Source organism: Apium graveolens, chromosome 4, assembly GCF_009905375.1.
Source record: "Apium graveolens cultivar Ventura chromosome 4, ASM990537v1, whole genome shotgun sequence".
Lineage (NCBI taxonomy): Eukaryota > Viridiplantae > Streptophyta > Magnoliopsida > Apiales > Apiaceae > Apium > Apium graveolens.
This window is the reverse complement of record NC_133650.1, coordinates 263,099,928-263,122,230: the sequence shown is the minus strand read 5'-3', so window position 1 is coordinate 263,122,230 and position 22,303 is coordinate 263,099,928. Positions and strand designations below refer to the sequence as shown.

At 32.7% G+C, this 22,303-nt stretch overlaps 1 protein-coding gene across 3 annotated transcripts; it reads left to right on the top strand.

The window, feature by feature from the left end:
• Positions 1 to 2,064: 2,064 nt before the first annotated feature.
• On the top strand, positions 2,065 to 22,225 carry LOC141720903 (putative ubiquitin-like-specific protease 2B). 3 transcript variants are annotated; one of them, XM_074523583.1, is made up of 15 exons: positions 2,065 to 2,353; positions 2,430 to 2,493; positions 2,938 to 2,987; positions 6,550 to 6,738; positions 6,830 to 6,905; positions 8,239 to 8,341; positions 10,520 to 10,594; positions 11,100 to 11,231; positions 12,376 to 12,576; positions 12,671 to 12,726; positions 12,807 to 12,900; positions 16,891 to 16,981; positions 17,088 to 17,207; positions 19,780 to 20,316; positions 21,127 to 22,225. In XM_074523583.1, the coding sequence occupies exons 1-15, from the start codon at positions 2,276 to 2,278 to the stop codon at positions 21,673 to 21,675; spliced, it is 2,415 nt and encodes an 804-aa protein (XP_074379684.1). In that variant the 5' UTR covers positions 2,065 to 2,275; the 3' UTR covers positions 21,676 to 22,225. The 3 variants fall into 3 exon arrangements, with proteins under 3 accessions (XP_074379684.1, XP_074379685.1, XP_074379686.1); XM_074523584.1 differs by lacking the exon at positions 2,938 to 2,987; XM_074523585.1 differs by lacking the exon at positions 2,065 to 2,353 and having other exon boundaries at positions 6,617 to 6,738.
• The last annotated feature ends 78 nt before the right edge of the window (positions 22,226 to 22,303 follow it).

The following is a 22,303-nucleotide window of genomic DNA, read 5'->3' as shown; positions in this document are numbered from 1 at the left end:
TAAGAGTTAGGACTAGGACTCCAGGAGTATCTTTAAGAGCAATTCTAACAAGTTAGCTATTTAATATCCTAAACTAAAATATTTAAGGAATTTTGTATAAAATAGAGCTCCACAGCATCCAGTGTTTTCTTAAAAAGTTAGTATCCTCCACTCATGTCTTATTTATAAGTAATCATTAGTGATTTCTTATCTTCATTTTAATAATAAAAAAATCATTTCTCTCTACTTCTCCGTATCAAATGCATAACTTGAGTTTAAAAATAATATTAAAATATTACTAGGATACATTTATAAGAAATGTTGTTGAAGTTGACATACAAATAAAAATTCTAAAACATTATAATTCATTTTTATAATAATATTTTTAAGAAAAATGTTAGGACTCTATTGGAATTGATCCCAAGAAAATTAATCTTTCTGAAATCTTGCTTTATTGTGCATGTTTGGCTCATCATTCTTGGGGCTCATTTGAGTCCAAAACCCATTATACTATTTGCTTACCTGTTTGGCAGATTAACTAATGGGTCACACAGAATTCATTTTGAGCCATAAATGGAATGTCAGAAATCATAACATTTTCTTTTCATTCTTCATTTTCATTTTATCACAACTCATGATTTACTCTGTCTCCTAGTTTCTTCTTTTTAAATTTATATTAGTTTAAAACTTGTATGATATATTAAATATTTTTAATAATATTAATTTTTCTAAAATTAATTTGATGAATTTTTTTGGATATGAAATTTGTACATTTAAAATTTTAAATGATAGTTAGTTATCTTTGATTTTAATTTTATTTTAAAACTCATTCCAATCGTATAATTTTATTACTTGTTTTTAGATTTTAGATTTTAGATTTTTTATATTCATGTATTAAAATTATTAATTTATGTAATTTATAATTTAAATTTTATTTTCTTTTTAAAAAATTATAACTTTTAAGTTACAATTTACCAAACACATTATCAACTTATAAGTAACTTATACAATGAAATTATCCAAACACTTAAATAATTTATAAGTTATCAAGTTCATATCACTTATACGACACTTTCCAATTTTAAGTCATTAGTTTTATTTTTTAAGAAACCTCAAACGGGCCCATTATTACTCTTTTTACTTGGACTTTTATCCTCCGATTCCACGTTTAAAAAATTAAACATTCTCCTGACAAAAAAATTTAAACATACTAAGAAAATTTAATGTAAACAATAAATTTTCATACGCATCAAAATTTATTTCATATTAAACTCCCTCTTGTTTCTTTTTAATAGTCGAGTTTTTTGCACTATTTTCAAAGTTCTTTGACTGCATAGTTCAAATAATATTTTTTAATTTTTTTCTAAATAAAAATATATAACTTAAATTTTATTTATAAAATAAAAATTTTAAAAATGATAATTTTAATATGCGGTCAATACATTTTAAGAAGTGGTTAGAAAAGTCAATAAAAAGTTAAAATGAAAAAGTGAAAAAGAGGGAGTACGTGAAATACTGTATCCGACAAAAAAGTAAGCCAAATAACATCGGTCTTTCTAATGTGTGCCAAAAGCACACAATAAATACTAAATTTTATGAGTTTGGTGTATTTTTATTGGTAGAGTTCTAGTAAATGCAGGGTCCATCAATATTTATGACGACAGAACCAATCAAAATACACCAAACTCATGGTAGTGAGTACTTATTGTGTGCACTTGAGGACACATTAGAAAACAGGAAATAACATAGTGAGTACTTATTGTGTGCACTTGAGGACACATTAGAAAACAGGAAATAACATATGTGAGAAATAGTTGACTTTGAAAATACTATACACTAGAGGGTAGTTAATAAAATTATTTGAAAAAATTACATTGAAATTTGAAATGTACACCTAATTTGAACAATCCTTTAAAAAAACTGGACAAATATTTTGAAATGATTTATTTTTTCGCATTAACACTTGTACTAACAAAATAAACAAGTATTACATAAAAGTATCACAGGAATTCCTATATAATAAAATAAATAAATTGCTAATATAACAAAAATATAATTGCACGTTAAAAGAAAGTCAAAACTAAAGACATAATTTCCATATAAAAAATCTCCTCTGTTCCTACTTTTGGGGGGAAGCTACAAAATTCACAAATCCTGTCCAAAAACCCTAACTCCACTTCTCAATCACCTCACTAATTCTCCAATTAAACCATCTATTAATCCAATTCAACACTTTCAAACTCACCTTCTCCTATCACAAAACCCTAATTTGATGTTCATATAGCTTGATGTCAACATGAATTTCACCGAAAACAACAAGGACGACGACGACAAGGCGGTATCGGAGTCTCCACGGCTTGATTCTACTCACGAGGTAGTTGAATTTTACATTTCTCAGAGTTTTTAGTGATGATTTTTTTGGTTGATGATATAAGGTTTGATTTTGTTAGGATGAGTCTGTTGATCGTGTTGGTGATGGTACTCGGTCTTCTTCGGATATCAGAAATGCTGATGGTATAGTCTTATACTCTTTATTGTTGCGTATTATTTGTTTGTTGTGTGGCGCATCACTGCACATCTTGGTGGCTAACTAAAATTTTGCGCAATGTGGCATTTGTTTTGTGTTTTGACTACATTATTAGTGGTAATGTCGGTGATGTTTTTGTTATACCTAGAGAATGTAATTTTTGTTGTTCTTATACTCTTTATTTTTCTAGTAACTAATTGCTCATTGCATATGCATATCATCTGTTGGCTGTTGCATTGTGTATTTTCGTGCCACATGCACATCTTGGTCTAACAGTTATGGCAATGTGCGGTTTGTTGTGTTGTGCTGGTAATTTGGGCCAATTTTTTGTGAAACGTGACATTTTGGAATTTTTGTTAATACCTAGAGAGTAATTACAATGTACAATTTATCTCAGTTTTCTTTTCTTACGCGTTGTGTCATTATTTCAGATTCTCTTGATGAAACAGTATCAGATCATTCCTTTGATGATTGGAAAACGGTAAACAGTCGATATTGTTTTTTTGTTTTGCTTTATTTTGCGCCTAAACGGGTTCTGCATTTTTTAGTTAGTATGAGTGAGTTTCGAAAGTAATCAGGATACCTTTGTGCAATTAATGCATGTTTATTTGTCATATCACATAATCATTGTTTCCTCTATGTTGTTATCTCATGTTGTACACATTTTTTGTTATTGAGAACACTGATGCTTTAGAAATTTTCTCATAGGTACTTATTCATTATTTTTGTTTTGCATTTTTTATACATGTTTGATGATTTGTGTGGTATTGTCCATTATGTTAGAAATTGCATTTGTATTAAAGGGGGATAAATTTTTAATCTAGTTTGGTGTACTATTGGAAATTTACTTACCTTTTATGTGGCCTCCACGCTGTACACCCACATATGGTTAAAAATCATTCTTTTACCTGCTGGGTCCTTCATTATTACTCTGGCTCATGTATATTGTTGGTATACCATATTTTATATATTTTATGTTGCATTTGGGTGCCTAGGGCAGAAAATTGTTTGATGTGGTGAACACATCTTAAAATAAAATGTTATGGAGGGACAATTATCTAACTCTGGTTAACTAAATAAGCTAGTGCACTGTATTGCCAAAACAAAATAAAGCACTTCTTCCAAAATTTGACATCATTTGCATTTTACCCACATGGCCACATCTTTTTGCAGTATAAGGTTATTTCATGATTAGAATGTTGTTTTAGCAAGTGTTTTATGGTTTATTAATAGGACTTCTCTTCAGTATCCAATTCGAATTACTCGAATAGAGTAAGGATGTAGCCGATGTTCTAGAAAAAAATCTTTACATATTAATAAATTAATAATAGTTGGGTAGAGGGAGGCTACTATTTTTTTTCATTAATTTAGACAAAATTTAGTGGCAAGGACATAATCTCTATTCTACTACCAGTGTCTTTATTTACAAAGACTTGCTCTAAAGAACTTCTAGCTAGGTAGTTTTAAATATATATTTGACCTAGTATGGTGGCCAGAATAGGCCTCCTTCTGATAAGAGACTTATTTTATATCTTCTATTTTTTTAGGATAAAAGCCATATCCCAGAAAATACAATTTCGAGTTGTGCTTTTTTTTGGTTAAGAAAGATTCAGTAATGCAATATAATGGATTGAGATTGTTTCCAAACAAAAAAAATTGCAAAGTTTGTTGTCGTGAGTTTCTACAAATTTTGAAGGCAACAAGTGGATTTTGGTTAATGAGAAATGATAGAGGTACCAAAAACTTGTCCCAAATAACACATGTCAAGAGTTGATTGGTAATAACTTTTATAGAATGATGGGTCCATCATGCATACCTATGCGCCCACAAATGCTAATTCGCCATGTGTCATTCGGGATAAATTTTGGGACCTCTAGCATTACTCTTAGTTAATATTCCTTTAGACTCGACTCGACTAATTCTTACCCATTAGTGATATGTTGGTTTAGTTAGATGTTATAAAACCATTCTGTTGAGCTGAGAGTTTGAAAAGAGGCTTGGATGAGTTTAATCCTTAAAACTTAATGTTCGTTTGTGTTTTTAGTGGAGCCATTTACTCCTGTTCAATACTCCCTCCGCCCTATCTATTTTTTTAACATTTACCTTTCTAGGGTGTTCCTCCTGATTCTCTACATCACTGTAAGCGGAAAAGTTTTCTGTGTTATTTTGATGGAGCCCACCAATTTATCTCCCTTTCTTCGTTTTTTTGTTCACCGTGTCGTATGTAAGGAAATGTGTGGAATGGAGGGAGTACGGAGCATTCTATTTCCTTTTAGTTTGTCGCAAGTACATTATTTTGAAAAAACAGGTAGATATTTATTATACTAATTTTTGTTTCTAGTAGCATTCTCCAATTGGTTATGAAAAATCATTTGATATAAATGCACATGAAATTGATCAATCTCTCTTTTTTGCTCATCCCATAAAATTAAGACTCTTTCTGGTGAAAATCTGATTAAAAATTTCATTCTTAGAGAAGAGAGACTTTTTCAGTTGTAATTTAATGGACAATGAATACATTTTAGACAGAAATTCATGATTGATTCAAATTAAGCACAATAGTTAATTGCAAATCTAATAAGAGGAGAAATACAATAATATGATGATTTCTCAAAAAAGATTTTGAAATGCAATAATGAGGCAGTATTTATTCCAGAACTAATAAAAAATATTAAAATTTTCTGTTTCTAGAAAGATACATTAATACTACCAATAATTTTGGGGGTCATAAATTAGGTATGGTAGATAGTGCCAATCTTATTGCAATACTAATTATACTGAATGCAGTTGCATTGTTGTAGAATTTGCTAGGTAGACCTACGTCTTTGAGTGTGAGCCAAAGGGCTAGCTCATTTTGGTCCAGTCCAAGAAGGTGGTATTATTCGTTATCTTTTTGCGATATATGTATTAGAATGTAATAGGTTATAAGTAGACCTTCTAACTGTCATAGAGTTTCGGTATCTTTGATAAATGAGCGACGGATAATTTATTACAGGCAAGAGACTCGGCACTAAGTGAAATCATGTCATTACAATCAGAGCCTAGGCAAGCTTAAGCTTAAGCTTAAGCAGACACGACACTCTCTAGTCTCTGTAGAATCATTATTTTGTAAATATATTATTATAGTACAAACATACCCGAATGATATAAATAATTAATTCAAGATTTTTATTAATACATTTTGTAGTTTTGTAAGTGGTTCTATCTTTTGTTTATAATCTGTTCAAGTCCAAATGCATAGTTGTCCTCCAAAAGTCTTTTTTGGCAGCTTGTGGCAGCTGCTATAATCTTAATCTGTTTTTTAAATTATCAAAGAAATCCTTGGCTAGTCAGCTAATATTCAGCAAAGTTCATCTCTTAGGTTCAGTTTTGGGATTTTACATTCCAAAGTTTTTTTCTTTGTAAAGGTTAATTACGAAAATTGAGAAACACTACTGGGGTTCAAAACCTTGACCTCTTATTACAAACAGGATGTGTGTGTGGATGAGTCCTTAAGAACAATTTTAATAGGGGTGCCAAGAAAAGTGCCAATATCTGGGTGGCATGGCTCCCTCGAGTAAATTCTTATTGGAGTTACAAAAGTGCCCAAAAAACTGAGAGAAGGTTGCCAACTCCCCCCCCCCCTCAAAATGGATAAAAACAAACCTCCGTTTTAAAAGCATGCCTTCATTTAAATCCATTTTTACTTTTTTTGTGGGACCATGTAGGCACTTATTTAGGGTGTCAACTATTGGAGCATATTCTTACTAGAAGTTGCCAATATGACATTGATGAAAGAGAATATAAAAAATATCATATATAATGATTGGCACCCATAAAGGATGGTGCTTCTGTTGAGTTTACTTTATGTGAAGAGATTATGTTATCCGGGGATCCCATTTATATATTTATTTTGTCTAGATTATGCAAAAATGTCCTACCTAGTTTTTGTATGTGCATTTCCTTTTTGGAATTTTAGCGCTGTGATATCTTTACTTGTTTTTTATGGTCTGTGTGGCATTGCTTGTTCTTGTATTGTGAACTCTTTTTATACGTGATCGCAGGTCAGTCGGGATACTATTGTTGAATGTCTCCCTGATTATATTGTATATCGTGATAAATATTCTACAGACTCCGTAGTGACCTTTTCAAGCAGTTGCATCAAGATTGAGGGATATTGGCAAGCTGAAATGTTTGAATTTCAGTGGGGAGTTGATCATATCATGAATATTGAATGTCACTGGTGTGAGAGAGTAAGTTACTTCTCATATTCTATATATTTGGTTTATTTTTATCTTTTTTGACACCAAAATTTTACACTCTCGGTATTATGATCTTTGTTAGCTTGAGCTGGCAACTGTAAAAATTATAGTCAATTCAAAAGGAACAACATCAACCGAAGACATACAGGGCCATGCAGGTTCGATAATGCAACACTTAGCTTTGTTTTTCTTTGCATTAAGGCATCCTTATGACTTAGGTTCTAGACCAGAATAATAAGAAGACAATTTAATTTCTTAAATGATTTATAATTTCACAAGACATCTTCTGTTTCTTGTCTTTTCTGCGTGAGCTCGAATATACACCATTGTCTACAAAGTGAATAAAATGAATGATTAAATTTGTTAGGTGCATAAACTATTCTTGAGGCCCTTTCACGCCAATAATTTTATATGCTTATACTGGACTTAGGTTACCATTAAATGTTAGGTTCCTATGTCTTCTTTTCTTTATCAACTGGACTTAAACTAAATTTTGACAACATTTCCAAAATATTTTAATCTTTTGTTGCAACTGATTTTTTTATTCTTACCTCATATATAGATAGTTCTTATGATAAACACTGAAGAAATTAGTTGGTCAGTTCTTAATATTTCCTAGTGAATTTTTGCAATATGGTTATTTCTTAGACTTTGTTAAGTGACATTACCAAATGGTGCATATTCCCCTCTTATGACTTATCTTCATCTTTGTTTGTTAAGTAATAATTGTTTTAACCCAAAAAAAATACATAATACAAGGGCATACCCTAGGACAACTAACAGATAGGGACAACCTCCTTATTAGGTAATGACTAATTGCTCCAGACACCTAGATCACAGTCAATTAACTACAACCAAATGATTACATAAGAAATAAAAGACTAAGTAAATGAGCATCCCTCCTGGCGGCTTGTTTGAATTCCTTGCATCTAAACAGCCCCCAACTATCTTCTTGATCTCACCAATTATAAGACTTTCATGTAACTGTTTCCCCGGATTATGCAACCGATAGTATCTTCATCTATTCTTGTTTTTCATGTAAATTGATATTTTTGTTCAAGTTTCTACCATAGACTTTTAATAATTTATTTATGCTATCTTTTTGTTTATACAATATTCAAAAAAGATTAAAAGATAGCTATTAGAGGGTCCTTGTATCAACCTTCTTATCGAATTCATAGAAGATAGGTTCCAAGCACTCGTACCACTAGATGTTGACATCTGTGTAAAGTCATTTATTGGGTCCTCCTAACGGATTCATAGGAGACAAATTTCCACATACCTCTACTGATTAGATATACCGAACCAGAGTACCTGAGTATACGAAAAACTTTAAAGTCAATCTATGTGCATGTTTAATAATCCCAACTCGAAGTTACAAACTAAAAAGTGAAACCTGCATTACTATTTTTTTTATACTTTAATTGTTTTATTGTTTTATAAGCATTTATTAGATTGGCAAGGCTGACTAATGTGGCAAAATTTATTAAGGTATTGAGGAGTTCAAGTTTGCAATTGTTGAAGACTGGTACAGGAAACAGGATGAGATTATGTCTCTGGATGTGTACCAGCCTTTGTGGAATATTGTGCTAAGGTAAGATACCGTGAGCTGCTTATTGGGTTTTGGCCCCTAGTATCACAATTTGGGAAGAAAATGCCCAAAATCTCACACGCGCTGAAAATGGCCCTTTCTATCACACAAACGCAAGTAAAAATTGCGTTCCCTTATTAAACAGACAACACATATTTTATTTGCGTTTTTCTCTGAAATTTAAGATTGGAAACTCATTTAAAATATTCGTTAGACTTAAAACGCATTTAAAGAAAGCGTTATACTGAAAACCTATGATGCAAATTAATTTTATTATTTTAATTCAAAAATTAATTTAGAGGGGCAAACGCACTTTAAGTATGCGTGGCAGCAAAAACGCATTTCTATTATGCGTTAGGATAGAAACGCTGGTTTTAATTTCGTTTGTATGTGATAGTTTGGGTCATACAACCAACATGTGATGTTTTGGGCCATTGCTCACAAAAATGTGAGATTGTGGGCCTTTTTTCCTGCTTATTACTCCCTCCGTCCCTTTTTGGTTGTCACATTTCCTTTTTTAGTGGTCAAATTGACCAATTTTTGACCAAAAATTAAAATTACTCTTACATTATTTGAAAAAACTGAAAATTATGTGTTAAAGTTGATTAAATGTACTTTCCAATGATATAATCTTTTTATTTTATTCTATTATAAAATATTAATAGACTTCAGTCGAACTTTGGTCAATCCGGCTTCCCAAAAGTCAAATGTGACAACTAATAAGAGACGGAGGGAGTATTATATTGCATCTGTAAATTTTTTATTGCACATATACACATGTTTATTAAAACTTGTATGCACTTGTTTTTAGTGATGCAACCAGTTGCTTTTGGAATTGAAGTTTATGTCTTTGTAAACAATATTATTAGGTGAATGGTGTAATTTAATCTAGGCGTAGACTCGGTTTGAATACACCCTTGCTTGCAATTGGGACAATATATATATGTATGTAGTCTATTCTTTAAAATGCATAGTTATGATTGTAACATATTTTCATATGCCCATCCGGGTCAATTATCTCTGTTTGTGTTTATGACAGCTATGCTAACATATCATGGCCTGTTCTTTTTATAAACTTTTGTTTAATTTGAATAATTAGGCTTTTATGTCTTACAAATGAGTATCTGTTATAACAAATCTCGGGTTGAGCGAGAATCAAAACTAGAACCTAGGACGACAAACCCTTACCACTTGAGCCCTTGCAAACTTTAAAGTGTGTGGATTCAGATATCTGATTTGAATTAATCCCTTTATGGATATTCAAAGAATTAACCTAAGTCTTGTCAGTTTGTGGCTAGTGAAGATCACTTGGCCAATGTATTCTAGTATGCTTGTTTCTTTGTGCTACCCAATGTACAGTAGGATTTTGGAACCATGCCTGAGACCGCGATTCTCTTGCAATGTTTTAGCAAGTTCGTTCCTATGATCTATGAAGTATGGTTCTTTTTGTAATCTACGCAAGCAAATAAACTGAGTGAATTAATTTCTAGATCCTTGGTTGCACCATGTGCTTTAAGTTCCTTGGGATTTTAATAATGAATACTTTTCATCCTTCAAAGTTTACCTATGGGGGTTGTCACTTTAAAACTCTGGCAACTGCATCTTTGTGCGTTAGGTTTGGATAGTAATTGCATTTAAGCCTCCAACAATTACCCGTCTCCATCATTTGTGTCTAAACATTGTATTTTACTTATTCTGATGCTGGGTTAGGCATACGGGGAACCACTAGACTGAGCCTTGAGTGCTGGCGTCTTGAGCTTCTGAGTCAATTGTATTCTATTTGGAAGCAATGGCTGGTATTAGCTGATCAATGAAATCGGAATTTGTGTAGACAGAGGTTTAGAAATTGGTTTGAGCAATGGAGTTGAAAGTAGAGTACCAGACTTAGATATTATTTCTTTTAAAGATACACACAAACTGTAAAGAGTTTTTTATAGTGCTTGGAATGCTAATTGATTTTGTTTGGCATATCACCATTTAATACATGTTTCATTTTTTTTATTGGACAATCCAGCATTTTCTGCACTACTATTTTAATATTCAAAACAGGTGATATTTAGGCTAGAAGCAATTCTTTTTTCTAATCGGTTGGAAGCATCTTTGTTAATAATAATACATATTTGCAGAGTAGTCTATCTCCATATTTTATTAACACATTATTACTGGTCTGCTTTGTTGTAGTTCTGACATGGAGGGGGATGCAACTGTGTTACCTGGTCAGAGTAAAATGTTTCCTTCAAAACGCTATTTTCCTTCGTAAGTGATAGTAATCATGCTCTGCTTTTAATATCAGAATTTTTTATTATGATGCTTCTTCAGCTATCAGTCAAAGTTTTTTTTGTCTCCTGGAGTCTTCATCATGTTCTGGTGTTAATTATGAACTTATGATGTTAATCTATATCTGTGTTTACTGTGGTATAAGTTATAATTATGCTCATTTAGTCAGGACAGACCTTGTATTCACTTTTCTTCCATTACATATGTGGTATGTACACATGAATATGTTATCCTGATTACTTTTACCAATGTAATATATAAAACATGAATTTTACTTTTTAACCTGGGACTTCTCTTGGTAGAGATTCAGGGTGGCATGCATGTGTGAATATGTAAATTTTTTGTAATTGAGCATAACTTAAAAAAATAAAGGTCGAGTGTGGCATGTGCGCATGGGTATATAAATTTTTGTAAGTTCCCATAACCAAAAAAAGAAAGAAAAGAGTTCATCGGTTCATCGTTGCGTTGCTGCAAAATGTTGCAGTTTCGAGGACTCTTTTGAAGATGTTATCTATCCGAAAGGGGATCCTGATGCTGTGTCAATAAGTAAGAGAGATGTTGATCGGCTACAACCAGATACATTTGTCAATGATACTATTATTGACTTCTATATCAAGTAAGTTTGCTTTTTTATTTTTTTTACCTTTTCAAGACTCTGTGCAAACAAGCTACCTGTACTTTTTGTTGTAGGATGATAGATCTACTCTTGAATTAACCTGTATAGTGTTCTTTTTTCTGACAACACTAGTAAGAAAAGTTGCACAAATGGTAGTTTGAAACTTGTGTAATTGTTTCCTGAACCACAACTTGTGTTTGTCTGTCTTTTTACCTCTAATCTATAAATGATAGCTTTTTCTTTTGGTTAGAATTAGCATCAGCAATCTGCTGTTCTCCATTTCCTTTATCCCGTTCTTTCTCCACCCTGTACTTCACAAGTGCAAGTGTAATAGATATAGATAATTGACTCTGTGAAGTTTTTAAGACCTTGAATACAGATTTCAGAGAAATTTGGTGCAAAAGATGAAATGTTTGGCACATTAACAAAGGAAGTGAAAAATGTATTGAACACAACTTGATGAGCTGGCTTTTTAAATTATTGGCGGTCTCCCCATGATATACTTGTGTAGTTCTGTGTATTGATTTCTTGTATTTAGTTTTTTACTCTATCAGGCTTGATACATTTAAATATGTAGTACTGTAATATGCAAATAACACATGTTGGGATTTGTTATGTGATGTCTATCACCGTATACAGTTATCTCGTAAGTAATGCTCTCATAAAAAATTTAGTCCATTTATTTAAGAGTTCTTCATGACATTAGCTCTTAGGTTATGCTTTTAAAAATATATATTAATTCATTTATTTTTATACTTGCAGCCGGTCAATATATATTTACGAATTCTACAACTTGATAATATTATGCTAGGTGTTTGAGATTATATTATACTTATTCTAATGGGTGTTTTTGTTATGTTCCTGTTTCATACAGAGCCACAACTTTATTGAGATTATTATATGTTAAATCATACAAAATTAGAAGTAATAGGTTGGTAAACCAGAAGGCAGAAGCCATCTCCTGCTCTTCTAATTTAAGTGCCTATTATATCGTTTGGTACCAAAATTGCAAAAACATTTTTTATTTGACATGGCTTCCTATTTTAAATTAAATGTTCATTGTATAACAATATAAGTATATAACTATTTACGTTTTCTGAATTTTCCTATATGTTCTCTGATGAATATCTTGATTAATGTTTAGATACTTGAAGAATAAAATTGACCCTTGCGAGAGGCAAAAGTTTCACTTTTTCAACAGTTTTTTCTATCCGAAACTGGCTGAATTTGGTAAAAGTCCATCTAGTTCTCTTGAAGGCCGAGCTGCATTTCGGAGTGTTCGTAGGTGGACACGAAAAATCAGTTTATTTGAGAAGGATTACATCTTTGTTCCTGTAAATTTCAAGTAAGACTTTATAAATTTCTGCAAACCATTTGTTCCGACAGAAACTTTCTGCCTAGACTAAGGTTGTCTGGGAAATGTCTGATTTTAATGACAGTTACCACTGGAGTCTTATTGTAATATGCCATCCTGGTGAAGTTGCTGACTTTCAAGGCAAGTTTCTTCCGTATTGATCTGTGAATGATTTCTTATCTTAAATCTAGAAATTATCTGATTTTGTGTTTCTAAATTAGATCTAGATCCAAGAAAATCTCTGAAGTTACCGTGCATATTACACATGGATTCAATCCGAGGAAGTCATTCTGGTCTGAAGGGACTTATTCAGAGGTATTTACATGCCATTGTATTTGCATTTTCAGTCATTGTTTTGTTAAGAAATTAAGAAATGTTCGACTAGGTAAACATGCCAAAATGTGGATAAAATCAGTAGAAATAAAAAGAAACAATTGAACTCTACAAGATGACTTTATTTTTAGCCGACAGAAACATGTCGGTATAAAACATGCCAGTTTTCTTGACTGCATTACCTTTCTGATTTTTTATAAGAATGCTTGTGTAAAAAATCATATATACTAGCTTAAAACCCGTGAGCATGTATAAAGCATGTACAGGTTATTATATTTGATATTAAAATTCAGTTTAGTTTGACAATTTTAAAATATTTTATTTTAGTATATTCTGTTGATTTGTCGCCGTGAAAATTATGATCCTGATAGATTCTTATTATAATAGAGATTAATTTTTTTAGAAGTTTGTACGTGGATATTTATCTGAAAATAGTACATATTAAATAATGTGTGTGTGTATATATATATATATTAATATAGGGTCATGTTTCTCTTAGAATCATACATGTTAGGAAAGGTATCTAAGATTCTCGAGCAGAATTCGCCTTACTTCGTAGTTTTGTATTCTTCGACTGAACTTTATATTTTATATTGAAATTATGAGATATTTTAACAATTGAATTTAGAGAGTTTATTCAAAAATTAGGGTTCTGCAGCAGCATTTGCCTTATTTGTAGTATTAATTAGGGTTCTCTCGCAGAATTCGCTTTATTACGTAGTATTAATGTGCTATTTTCGTAGAGTTCAGGTATTTAACATAACATTCTGCATCAAAATTCGTTTTATTATGTAGAATTAATATGCTATATGCATAGGGTCCAGGTGTATTTGTAGTATCAATTAGAGTTCTGCAACAGAATTGCGTATGGAAAATGTCGTGTTTATGTATTATATTTTGAAAGCATTTTTTGGCATACACAACGATGCAAAAAACATGTATATAGGTTTAGATCCCGAGAGTCTATTTAAAATATAGGGTTCTGCAGCAGAATTTGCCTTATATTGTAGTGGTTCTAAGGTTGTATTTTAAGGACCGGTTATAAGTTGAGCGCGACCCTATTAATATAAATAAATAAATATATAAAAGGTTTACAACAAATTAGAATTCAAAATATTAGTTGCAAAAATATTTAGTTCAAGTATAGTAGAATTCTGAAATTATGTAATGTTTTTAATTTTACTTAAATTTAATGTACATCAAAGAGTAGTATCATTGTAATATTAAGGAGATTTAATGTGAAATTTGAGTTGTAATTCTAAACTGTCACCTCTTAAATGCAAAGAATAGGAATTTAAGCGGCAATGACACTGAGATGTAAATGCTGTACTTGTTAAGATCATATTATAAGATGTTAGATTGTAAGCGGCATTCTTAAGTTATATTATATATTCTTTAGGAGATAATTAGATATAAATTTGATATTATATATTTATTTAAAAAGAATTTGGCTAGACTGAGATATACTGTTAACAGGGTGGGGAAGAGCTAATGAACTGAATATGGGGTGACTCGGAGTTTTTGGTAATAGGAGAAGTTATTTTGACTTGGCCATTTTATAAGATGTACTCTAAGTAGGCTTTAGTTGTCAGTGATTTTGTGGCAATAGAATTGTGGTTTGAGTGGGTCCTTGCTTCAGAAACACTCTACACAGCCTTCCATATCCATTTTCGTACCATGTTTCGCACTGAACCTGTCCAATGTAACATTGGTCGTATCTATTTATAAAATATGTATATGCCATGTCTACTTCTGCAGTGTATTCAATTATACTCCCTCCGTCTCATCAAATTGTTAACATTTGAATGGGTACGGAAATTACGGCCTTGCTCCCGAGTTTTTTTAATGGGAAGGAAGTATGTGATTAGGAAGTAAAGTACTTTCATCCCATTTTTGGAGTGAAAATTTTGTAATGAAAGTGTGTTAAATTCACATTCATCACCACTTACTTTCGTTCCTTTTTAAAACTCGGGAGTATGATTACGAGGGAAAGTGAAATTACTTTACTTACCTTACACTTGTTTTCCTTGCTTTTTAAGACTCGGGAGCAAGGGCTAAGAAAGGTAAAGAAAAGAGAAGACTTTGGGTAAGTTAGCGGGACCTACTAAAATTAGTGAAGTAGTAACTACCAACTACATAACCGTTTTAGTATCCTCATTAACTTATAGGCTTTAGTGAACATATAGGCTTTGGAAAAACAACACTCAAGAAACGCTTGTACTACATAACTGTTTTTACTATCCTCGTTAACAGTGTCCTAGTCGACTTCCAAACGCTTAACCAGCCTTTCTAGATGAATGTCCTAATCCCCCCTTTTGAGGCTAGCTTATTATGAGGTGAAACGATCAAATTATTTTTTCCCGATTGGAGGCAGGTGTCTGTTATTTTGGCATTGGCACGTTAATAATGTGAAAATTAAGGATATTCTCGATGGTACCCTGTTGGTTTTGTCTTTTTCAAATGGTACCTTTCCTTCCTTCTTTTTGACTTGCCAGTGGTATACTTGTATCTTAAGTTTTGTGCAATTTTACATGGAAAGGAGTTCGATGCGAAACAGGGAATGAAAACGGGTACGTGAAACTGTACATATGGTGAACCCGGGAACGTTTGGGTACGGAGGGACGTATGGGTACGATAAGATGTCTGATTTCTTAATATTAGCTGAAGGCACATAAGGTTTCAAAATTAAATATGTTGGATTTTCATAAACTGATTTTTTAGTTAAAAATATTAACGATAAATATGTAAATTGAAGTTCTTGATGATTCTAGTGCTAATTTTCAGTACTATTTCACCAATAGTAGTAAAAACAATTTTAAATTATTAAATTATACAGATTATACAAATTTTAGTTATTATTTGAAATAAATTATATAATAATGGGTGAAGGCCCTAAATGACCATATTTTAATAAAAAATGGCCCAAAATACCCACCAGTTCAGCTGGCCCAAAATACCCACCAGTTCAGCTGACCCAAAATACCCACTAGATACTTCAGTGTCAGTTAGAGTGGAGTATGAGGGTGATGCGCTACTGGCAGATAATGGAGTATCTGATACTCCTATCAGGCCGGATACTCCACTGTCAGTGGAGCATCATGTTTTTTTTACATCATTTTTTTGATTTTTTTTTTCTGATATTTTACAATTTTTAATATTTTAAGATTAAAAAAATAGATGAAGTGGAGTATTAGGCCTGATGCTCCATTGACAGTGGAGTATCCACGCAGATATTCCAGCAGATATTCCACTGACAGTGGAGTGATGAGTGGAGCATCACTCCACTGTCAATCACTCCACTGTTAATGGAGCATACTCCACTAGGTTGGAGTATCACGCCTGATACTCTACTGGCAGTGGAGTATTTGGTGGGTATTTTGGGCCAGGTATTTCTAAATGGGTATTTTGGGCCAAGGGACCTCCAAAATGAGGTATTTTGGTCATTTTTTCTATAATAATTGTTATTCCAGTTTTTATAAAAACCGTTTATTTTCATGTCCAACAAAAAATTTAATGTCAATAATAATTTTTTTTTTTAAATTCAATTTTATACTATTTGCTTGTTACACTCTACCCGAAACAGGTCAATCAGTACTTAAAGTTCAATCACAATAATAAGTATTGTGCATACATATAGATACACTCATAGATACATATAACTGTCCTTGAACAAGAATCAAGGCATCATCTTCTTCGTTTTCTCTACCTTTCCCAACAATTTGCATCTTCTTTCTTGTGCCTTTCCTCTCTGTAAAAAATTTAAGCCTTCATATTTATATCTTTTGAACTACTATTAGTCCATTACCTGTTAATAAAGGGCAAGATTGTTCCTATGCTATATTTGAATGTGCAGCTTAAAGTTTTGGATATCAGTATGAACCTCATTTATGATCGAAATCCTCTAGTGTCCTGATTTCTCATTCTATAATTTAGCTGTTTTTATTTGACTTGCTTATGGACTTGAAATCACAGTTATCTGTGGGAGGAATGGAAGGAGAGGCAAGCGGATACATCTGAAGATATCTCCTCAAAATTCTCAAATATGAGATTTTTCTCACTTGAGGTAATGTGTCTTTTATGCGTTGCTTTATGAGATTGCGATGCAGCTTTATTTGAAACTAGTTTTTTTAGGCTTAACTGCTTAAGGTTTAGTTTTTGTTATTGTGCAGCTTCCCCAGCAGCAAAATTTATATGATTGTGGACTTTTCTTGCTTCACTATGTGGAACTCTTTTTGGAAGGGAATCTTATTAATTTCAATCCTCTCAAAATGTCAAGTTTCTCAAATTTCGTAAGTGAACTCTACTCCATTCCCCCTCCTTTCCTGCTAATTTTAATTTATAGCTCTGTTATGAAAGACAAATATTGCCGAAGATACAATGTATTCCTTGACATTTGATGCGGAACAAAGAATTATAAAATTAGTTTGTATTTATTTTATGTTATTAATTAGGAATAGATTTACATAGATTTGGTTAAGAATAATATTATATATAGTAGGTAAGAATTATTAGGTAGTAGTTATTAATTAGAGTTTGTTTGCTATTTTTAGGATCTTACTTGTTCACCAAGTTTTAGGATTTTTATATAATCTCATATAATCTTCATTAATCGATTGATTATTAATTGAGAATTGTCTCTCTCTTGTTATGGGTTGTTCCGCGGTTAAGAAATCTTAGGGATAGTGATTGTTCTTTGGTTGGATCACCTTAAGTGTGGAAAATCTGCGTTTAATCCACATAATTTCATCCTTTTACTTGTTTTTAATACCTGTCCTGCATCAACATTGCACTTAATGTTATATTACATCTGCGTAATATTCTGGGAACCCTACCAAGATTCATCAAACATCCTGTTATCATATTCAAATTGTGGATATTTGATCTAATTCACCAGAAATTGGTCAGTTAATTTTTACAATGCTACATACGTTGTATCTACATCACTACATGTTCAAATCCATTTAGTCTGAATTAACACCGTTTGCTTCAGAATCTCTGTTAAATTCTAATTTCTTGGTATCTGTGATGTCACTGCTGTTTGTTTTAATACCACAAAATTATAAGTCTTATATATGGATGCAAGTATGAAACTACAATGAGCTAACTAAGCTCCGCAAGTTTCCGCACATGCAAGAAAGAAAGAACAATGGCTACTTGGGCTCCACGTGTAGGGAAATAGGTTTATTTGATGTGATAGACCATCTTCTATCTAAGCGGCTCAGAACGACGCTGTTCTCTAAAAACTTCGTAACATGCTTTGAGATAAAATTGTAAAAACTTTAAATCTATTCTCTGCCTACCTATTTTTTATTCTGTTTTTCTGCTCACTTTGTTTCTCATTTCCCTAAATTTTGTGATTGATATTATACAGTGCCAAAAGTGTCCAACTGTGTGTTATAGTTTTACTCGATTTTTCTTACTTTGAGTAAATAAATGTAGTAGTGTATACACGTTTACACTCCATTTGGTTGGAGGGAATGGAATGAATTAATGTAAAGGATGTTGAGGTTTGAAGACATGAATTAAAGAAAAAAAATGAGAAAATGCAAATATGCTATTGAAGTATTGATATAATTTATGGAATAAAAAGATGGGTAGGAGGAGCAATGCGTATTCGTTATCTTACTGGTGGCATAAAGTTCGAGTTTAGATTTGTGTCAGTGGAAGTGGAATGGTCAAGGGAATGTAATTTTTAATAAATATTCATGTATTTATGAACAGCTTATTCCATTCATCTTTTCATTCCTTCCTGCCAATGGAGCATTAGATCAGAGAATTACCTTTTATAAAAAAACACGAGAAAAGTAGATTAACGTGGTTTTGGTATTCCAAAGTAAAAATATTTGGGGGGAGGGGGAGAAGATGTCTACGATCATAGAAGGTTGTGTATAGTGACAAATGCAAGACAGGATAAATATTGACAAATTATTAGTCACACTGTAATTTTTTTACGGAGGACCCAAAAAATGGGAAAAACTGCTAGTCTAGTAAATAGATTAGTATTAAATACGATAATAGAAGTGATGCCTGAATGCATGCTCAAGGATAAATTGGGGTACCTTTGGAAAGTAAGAACTCTTGCACTTCCACGTGCATGGTGTGCGGCTGTGCACTGACAGTAAACACATTAACTGATACTTTAAACATTAGATCTTACACCAACTCCATTGATCATCACTCTTTTGGATTAGGCATAGTCATCAAGTAATTTGTTTCAATCCACTGATTGTTTCCAATGGTGGTTGTGCATTAGCTAATATATTCGCATAGCAATGATCAATCACAAAATAAACTAAGCAACACTTTAGTTTCTAGCAATTTAGATTAAAAAAGGTTATACTGAGTTGTCTGTTCTTCATTCTGCCACATGATTAACTTTTCTGGATACTGGAACCTTTTTGGACTTGAAGTCTGAACTGACATTGGGCTGTGTGGTGCTATGATGTCAATATTCTTTCTCAACTATTAGTGTGGTACTATGAGTTCAATAGTCTATCTCAACTATTAGATTAACTATTTCCATTGTACTCCAGTGAGTAGTTTCTTTTTCATTTTGGATTTGAGCCTAAAATCCATTCTGGCACATGATTAAGTAAATGCGGATGCCGGTACCTCGTTTGGACTGAAATTTCTGAACTAAGATTTAAGTAAATGCGGATGCTGGTACCTCGTTTGGACTGAAATTTCTGAACTAAGATTGGATTGTATAATAAGATGGTGTTGGTAGTCAAGCTCAACTGTTGGCTCTAAACATTTTATCCCCCGTTGAAAAATAAGATAAATCATAACTCATTAAGTTTTTCAATTTACAAGTGTTTCGGTCATTTGTAGTTTTATGCAAATGAATTTGTTAAATTTCAGCTCACTGCTAATTGGTTTCAACCTGCTGAGGCTTCTCTTAAGCGAGCCTATATCCAAAGACTTATATATGATATCTTAGATGATGGTTCTTCTGAGTCTTCACCGAGCGCTGGAGGAGATGAGAATTGCACCTCCTTGTATCCCAGATCTCTTGATGAAAATGGAGCTACTTTAGAGTTCCTCTCGGACAAAAGCAGTTTTCCAAAGGTTTTTCATGAGAGTGTACCTTGTTCTCAAGCTGGACAGGGGCTTGAATTAACCATGTTACAAACATCTTTTGCGGAGGGTATTCAACATATTAATGACTCTGGCTTCGCTTCAAGAGGACCTGCTGAGACACCTTGTTCCCAAGCTGGACAGGGCCTTGAATTAACCATGTTACAAACATCTTTTGCGGAGAGTGTTCAACCTGTTAATGACTCTGGCCTTGCTTCAAGAGGACCTGCTGAGACAGAAGATGCTGTAGAAACTTTTGGTCAAGCTTTTGAGCAGACAGAACCTTCCGAGGAGTTGAAGAACGCCATGCTGCCAATAGAGGTATTTGCAAATCCCAATGCTGTTTTTTTGGTCACTTACATGTTATTATGAAATAGGTGGGACGGGTAGATTGGTTTTTGATATAGTAACATGCTCTTTAATCTTCTCTTTCGGAAAAGTAAGCTGCTAACAGTCGCTTTCTTTAAACTTTGTTGGTTGGGAGATGGGTAGAGGCTCTTGACTTTCCTGTTGTGATGTCATGACGGTGAATGTGATACAGAATTTCCTGTACTAATACGTAACCAAAAATATGCAATCACTTACAGATCCATAATTGACAATCATACAATCAAATAAGTTTATAACTATTAGTAATCAACGAGATTGTCAAAATAAAGGGATTTAGAAATATTGAATAAAATTTGAAACCTAATTCAGTCATCGGGGTTCTCTTATTTATCTGCAATTTTTTTTAAATGGGTTCGAAAGCGGCACTGTTGTGAACCTATGGCATTTTAAAGGTCAATGGAATTTACGCTGCCCTTCTGATGCTCAATTGATAGCATACCTTGCCATTATATTCTCTATATTTTTTTTCGATTTCTTCGATTCTTTTGAGGTCCTTTCATGAACCATGTGTGTATTCAATATACACTATATGAGAAACTTGAACAAATTCAGACACCGTAAATGTGATACAAGTTTGAACAATCTGAAAAACTTATATGTTTGGCTTGCTTCTGCTGAATTCTAACATAATGGATCAAGATAAATGCTTATATTTGACTGATGCTAGGACAATATGTTGACCTGTTCTGTGCTAATCTTTTAAAATTGATCATTAACATATCTAATTATCGTTGGAAACAGGAAGATTACGGGAGTTCTAAGCATTTCCACCAGTCATTAGGTACTATTGGTTTTGAGGAATCTACCACAATAACTTCTGAAGCATCTAGTGCTTATTTGTCCAATGAGTCAAGAGAAGAACCCTCGTGGAATCCAGGATCTGATATATGTCAGAATGCGCACATGGACATTGGCTCATTTAAAGAATCAATTTGTGCATCTAATGATCCGTATAAATCAGAAGACGTGAATCATAGTAAAATTGGGGCAAATCTTAGTATGGAAGTTAAACTTGATCATCATCAGCCCAATTTCTCGTCACATGATAACTTGGAACTTATTGTGGACTTGCGAGTGCACTCGTGTAGTGATCATATGCTTAATGGCAATGACGACACATACTCCAAAAATAATGGATCACCTCCCCAAAATTGTGATGCTCAAGAAGATGGGTCTGCAGCTTGTGAGCCAATGAATTCCATGTGTGATGCCTCAGGTAACTTTGTGCAGCAGGCTACTAAGAGAAGGAGGATGGAAGAGGGACCAAGTTCAGATGAGGTCTTACTTTAGTAAAATTATGTTTTTGAGGTCAAAATTGCCATTTGCATAACACTCTCCATGCTAAGCTTTTTGCTAGGCTGGGAAGTAATTGTACGTGTAATTTACAAGCTTCCATCAATGTTTTGTTATTCTGGAGACCAGGTGGTTTGCAAGCAAATTTGAGAGTGAGATAGTTGTGGCGTATGGTGAAGGAAATGCAAAAAAGTACATGGTCAATGGCAAGATGACACAGTTTGATGGGAGGACTATGTTAATGATTGCATCGCTAAATTTAGTGTAGTGGAGTGGTAGTCCTGTACAAGTCAGCAATTCATATCTAATGCACACAAAGTAAAGAGTTTTTGCCTGGCAGTTGTTTCGAGTTTCGACACCTTTTGGGGTTATATATATATTTTACTGTAGCATGAGAACTTGTTTGCAGTTGGATTGTTGTCTAGTAAAACTCTACAGTGTAGTAAGAGTAGTAAAAGCTGACTTGTACTTTGGTATCAAATTTGGTTCCACCTATTTTATTTGTAGATTTCTATTTCACATGCAATTTTACTTCTTTTTAGTAACATCATATAATTGTTGAAATTCTATTATAATTGCATTTATTTCATTATGTCAAACCAAAAATACCCAGCAAAGCAAACAT

What these genes read in the sequence shown, in the direction of transcription:
- LOC141720903 (XM_074523583.1), top strand. Translation starts at nt 2,276, where the DNA reads ATGAATTTCACCGAAAACAACAAGGACGACGACGACAAGGCGGTATCG. An exon ending in TTTGTTCCTGTAAATTTCAA is followed by an intron (nt 12,577 to 12,670) that starts GTAAGACTTTAT and finishes TTTTAATGACAG; the next exon opens with TTACCACTGGAGTCTTATTG. An exon ending in TGAAGTTGCTGACTTTCAAG is followed by an intron (nt 12,727 to 12,806) that starts GCAAGTTTCTTC and finishes TTTCTAAATTAG; the next exon opens with ATCTAGATCCAAGAAAATCT.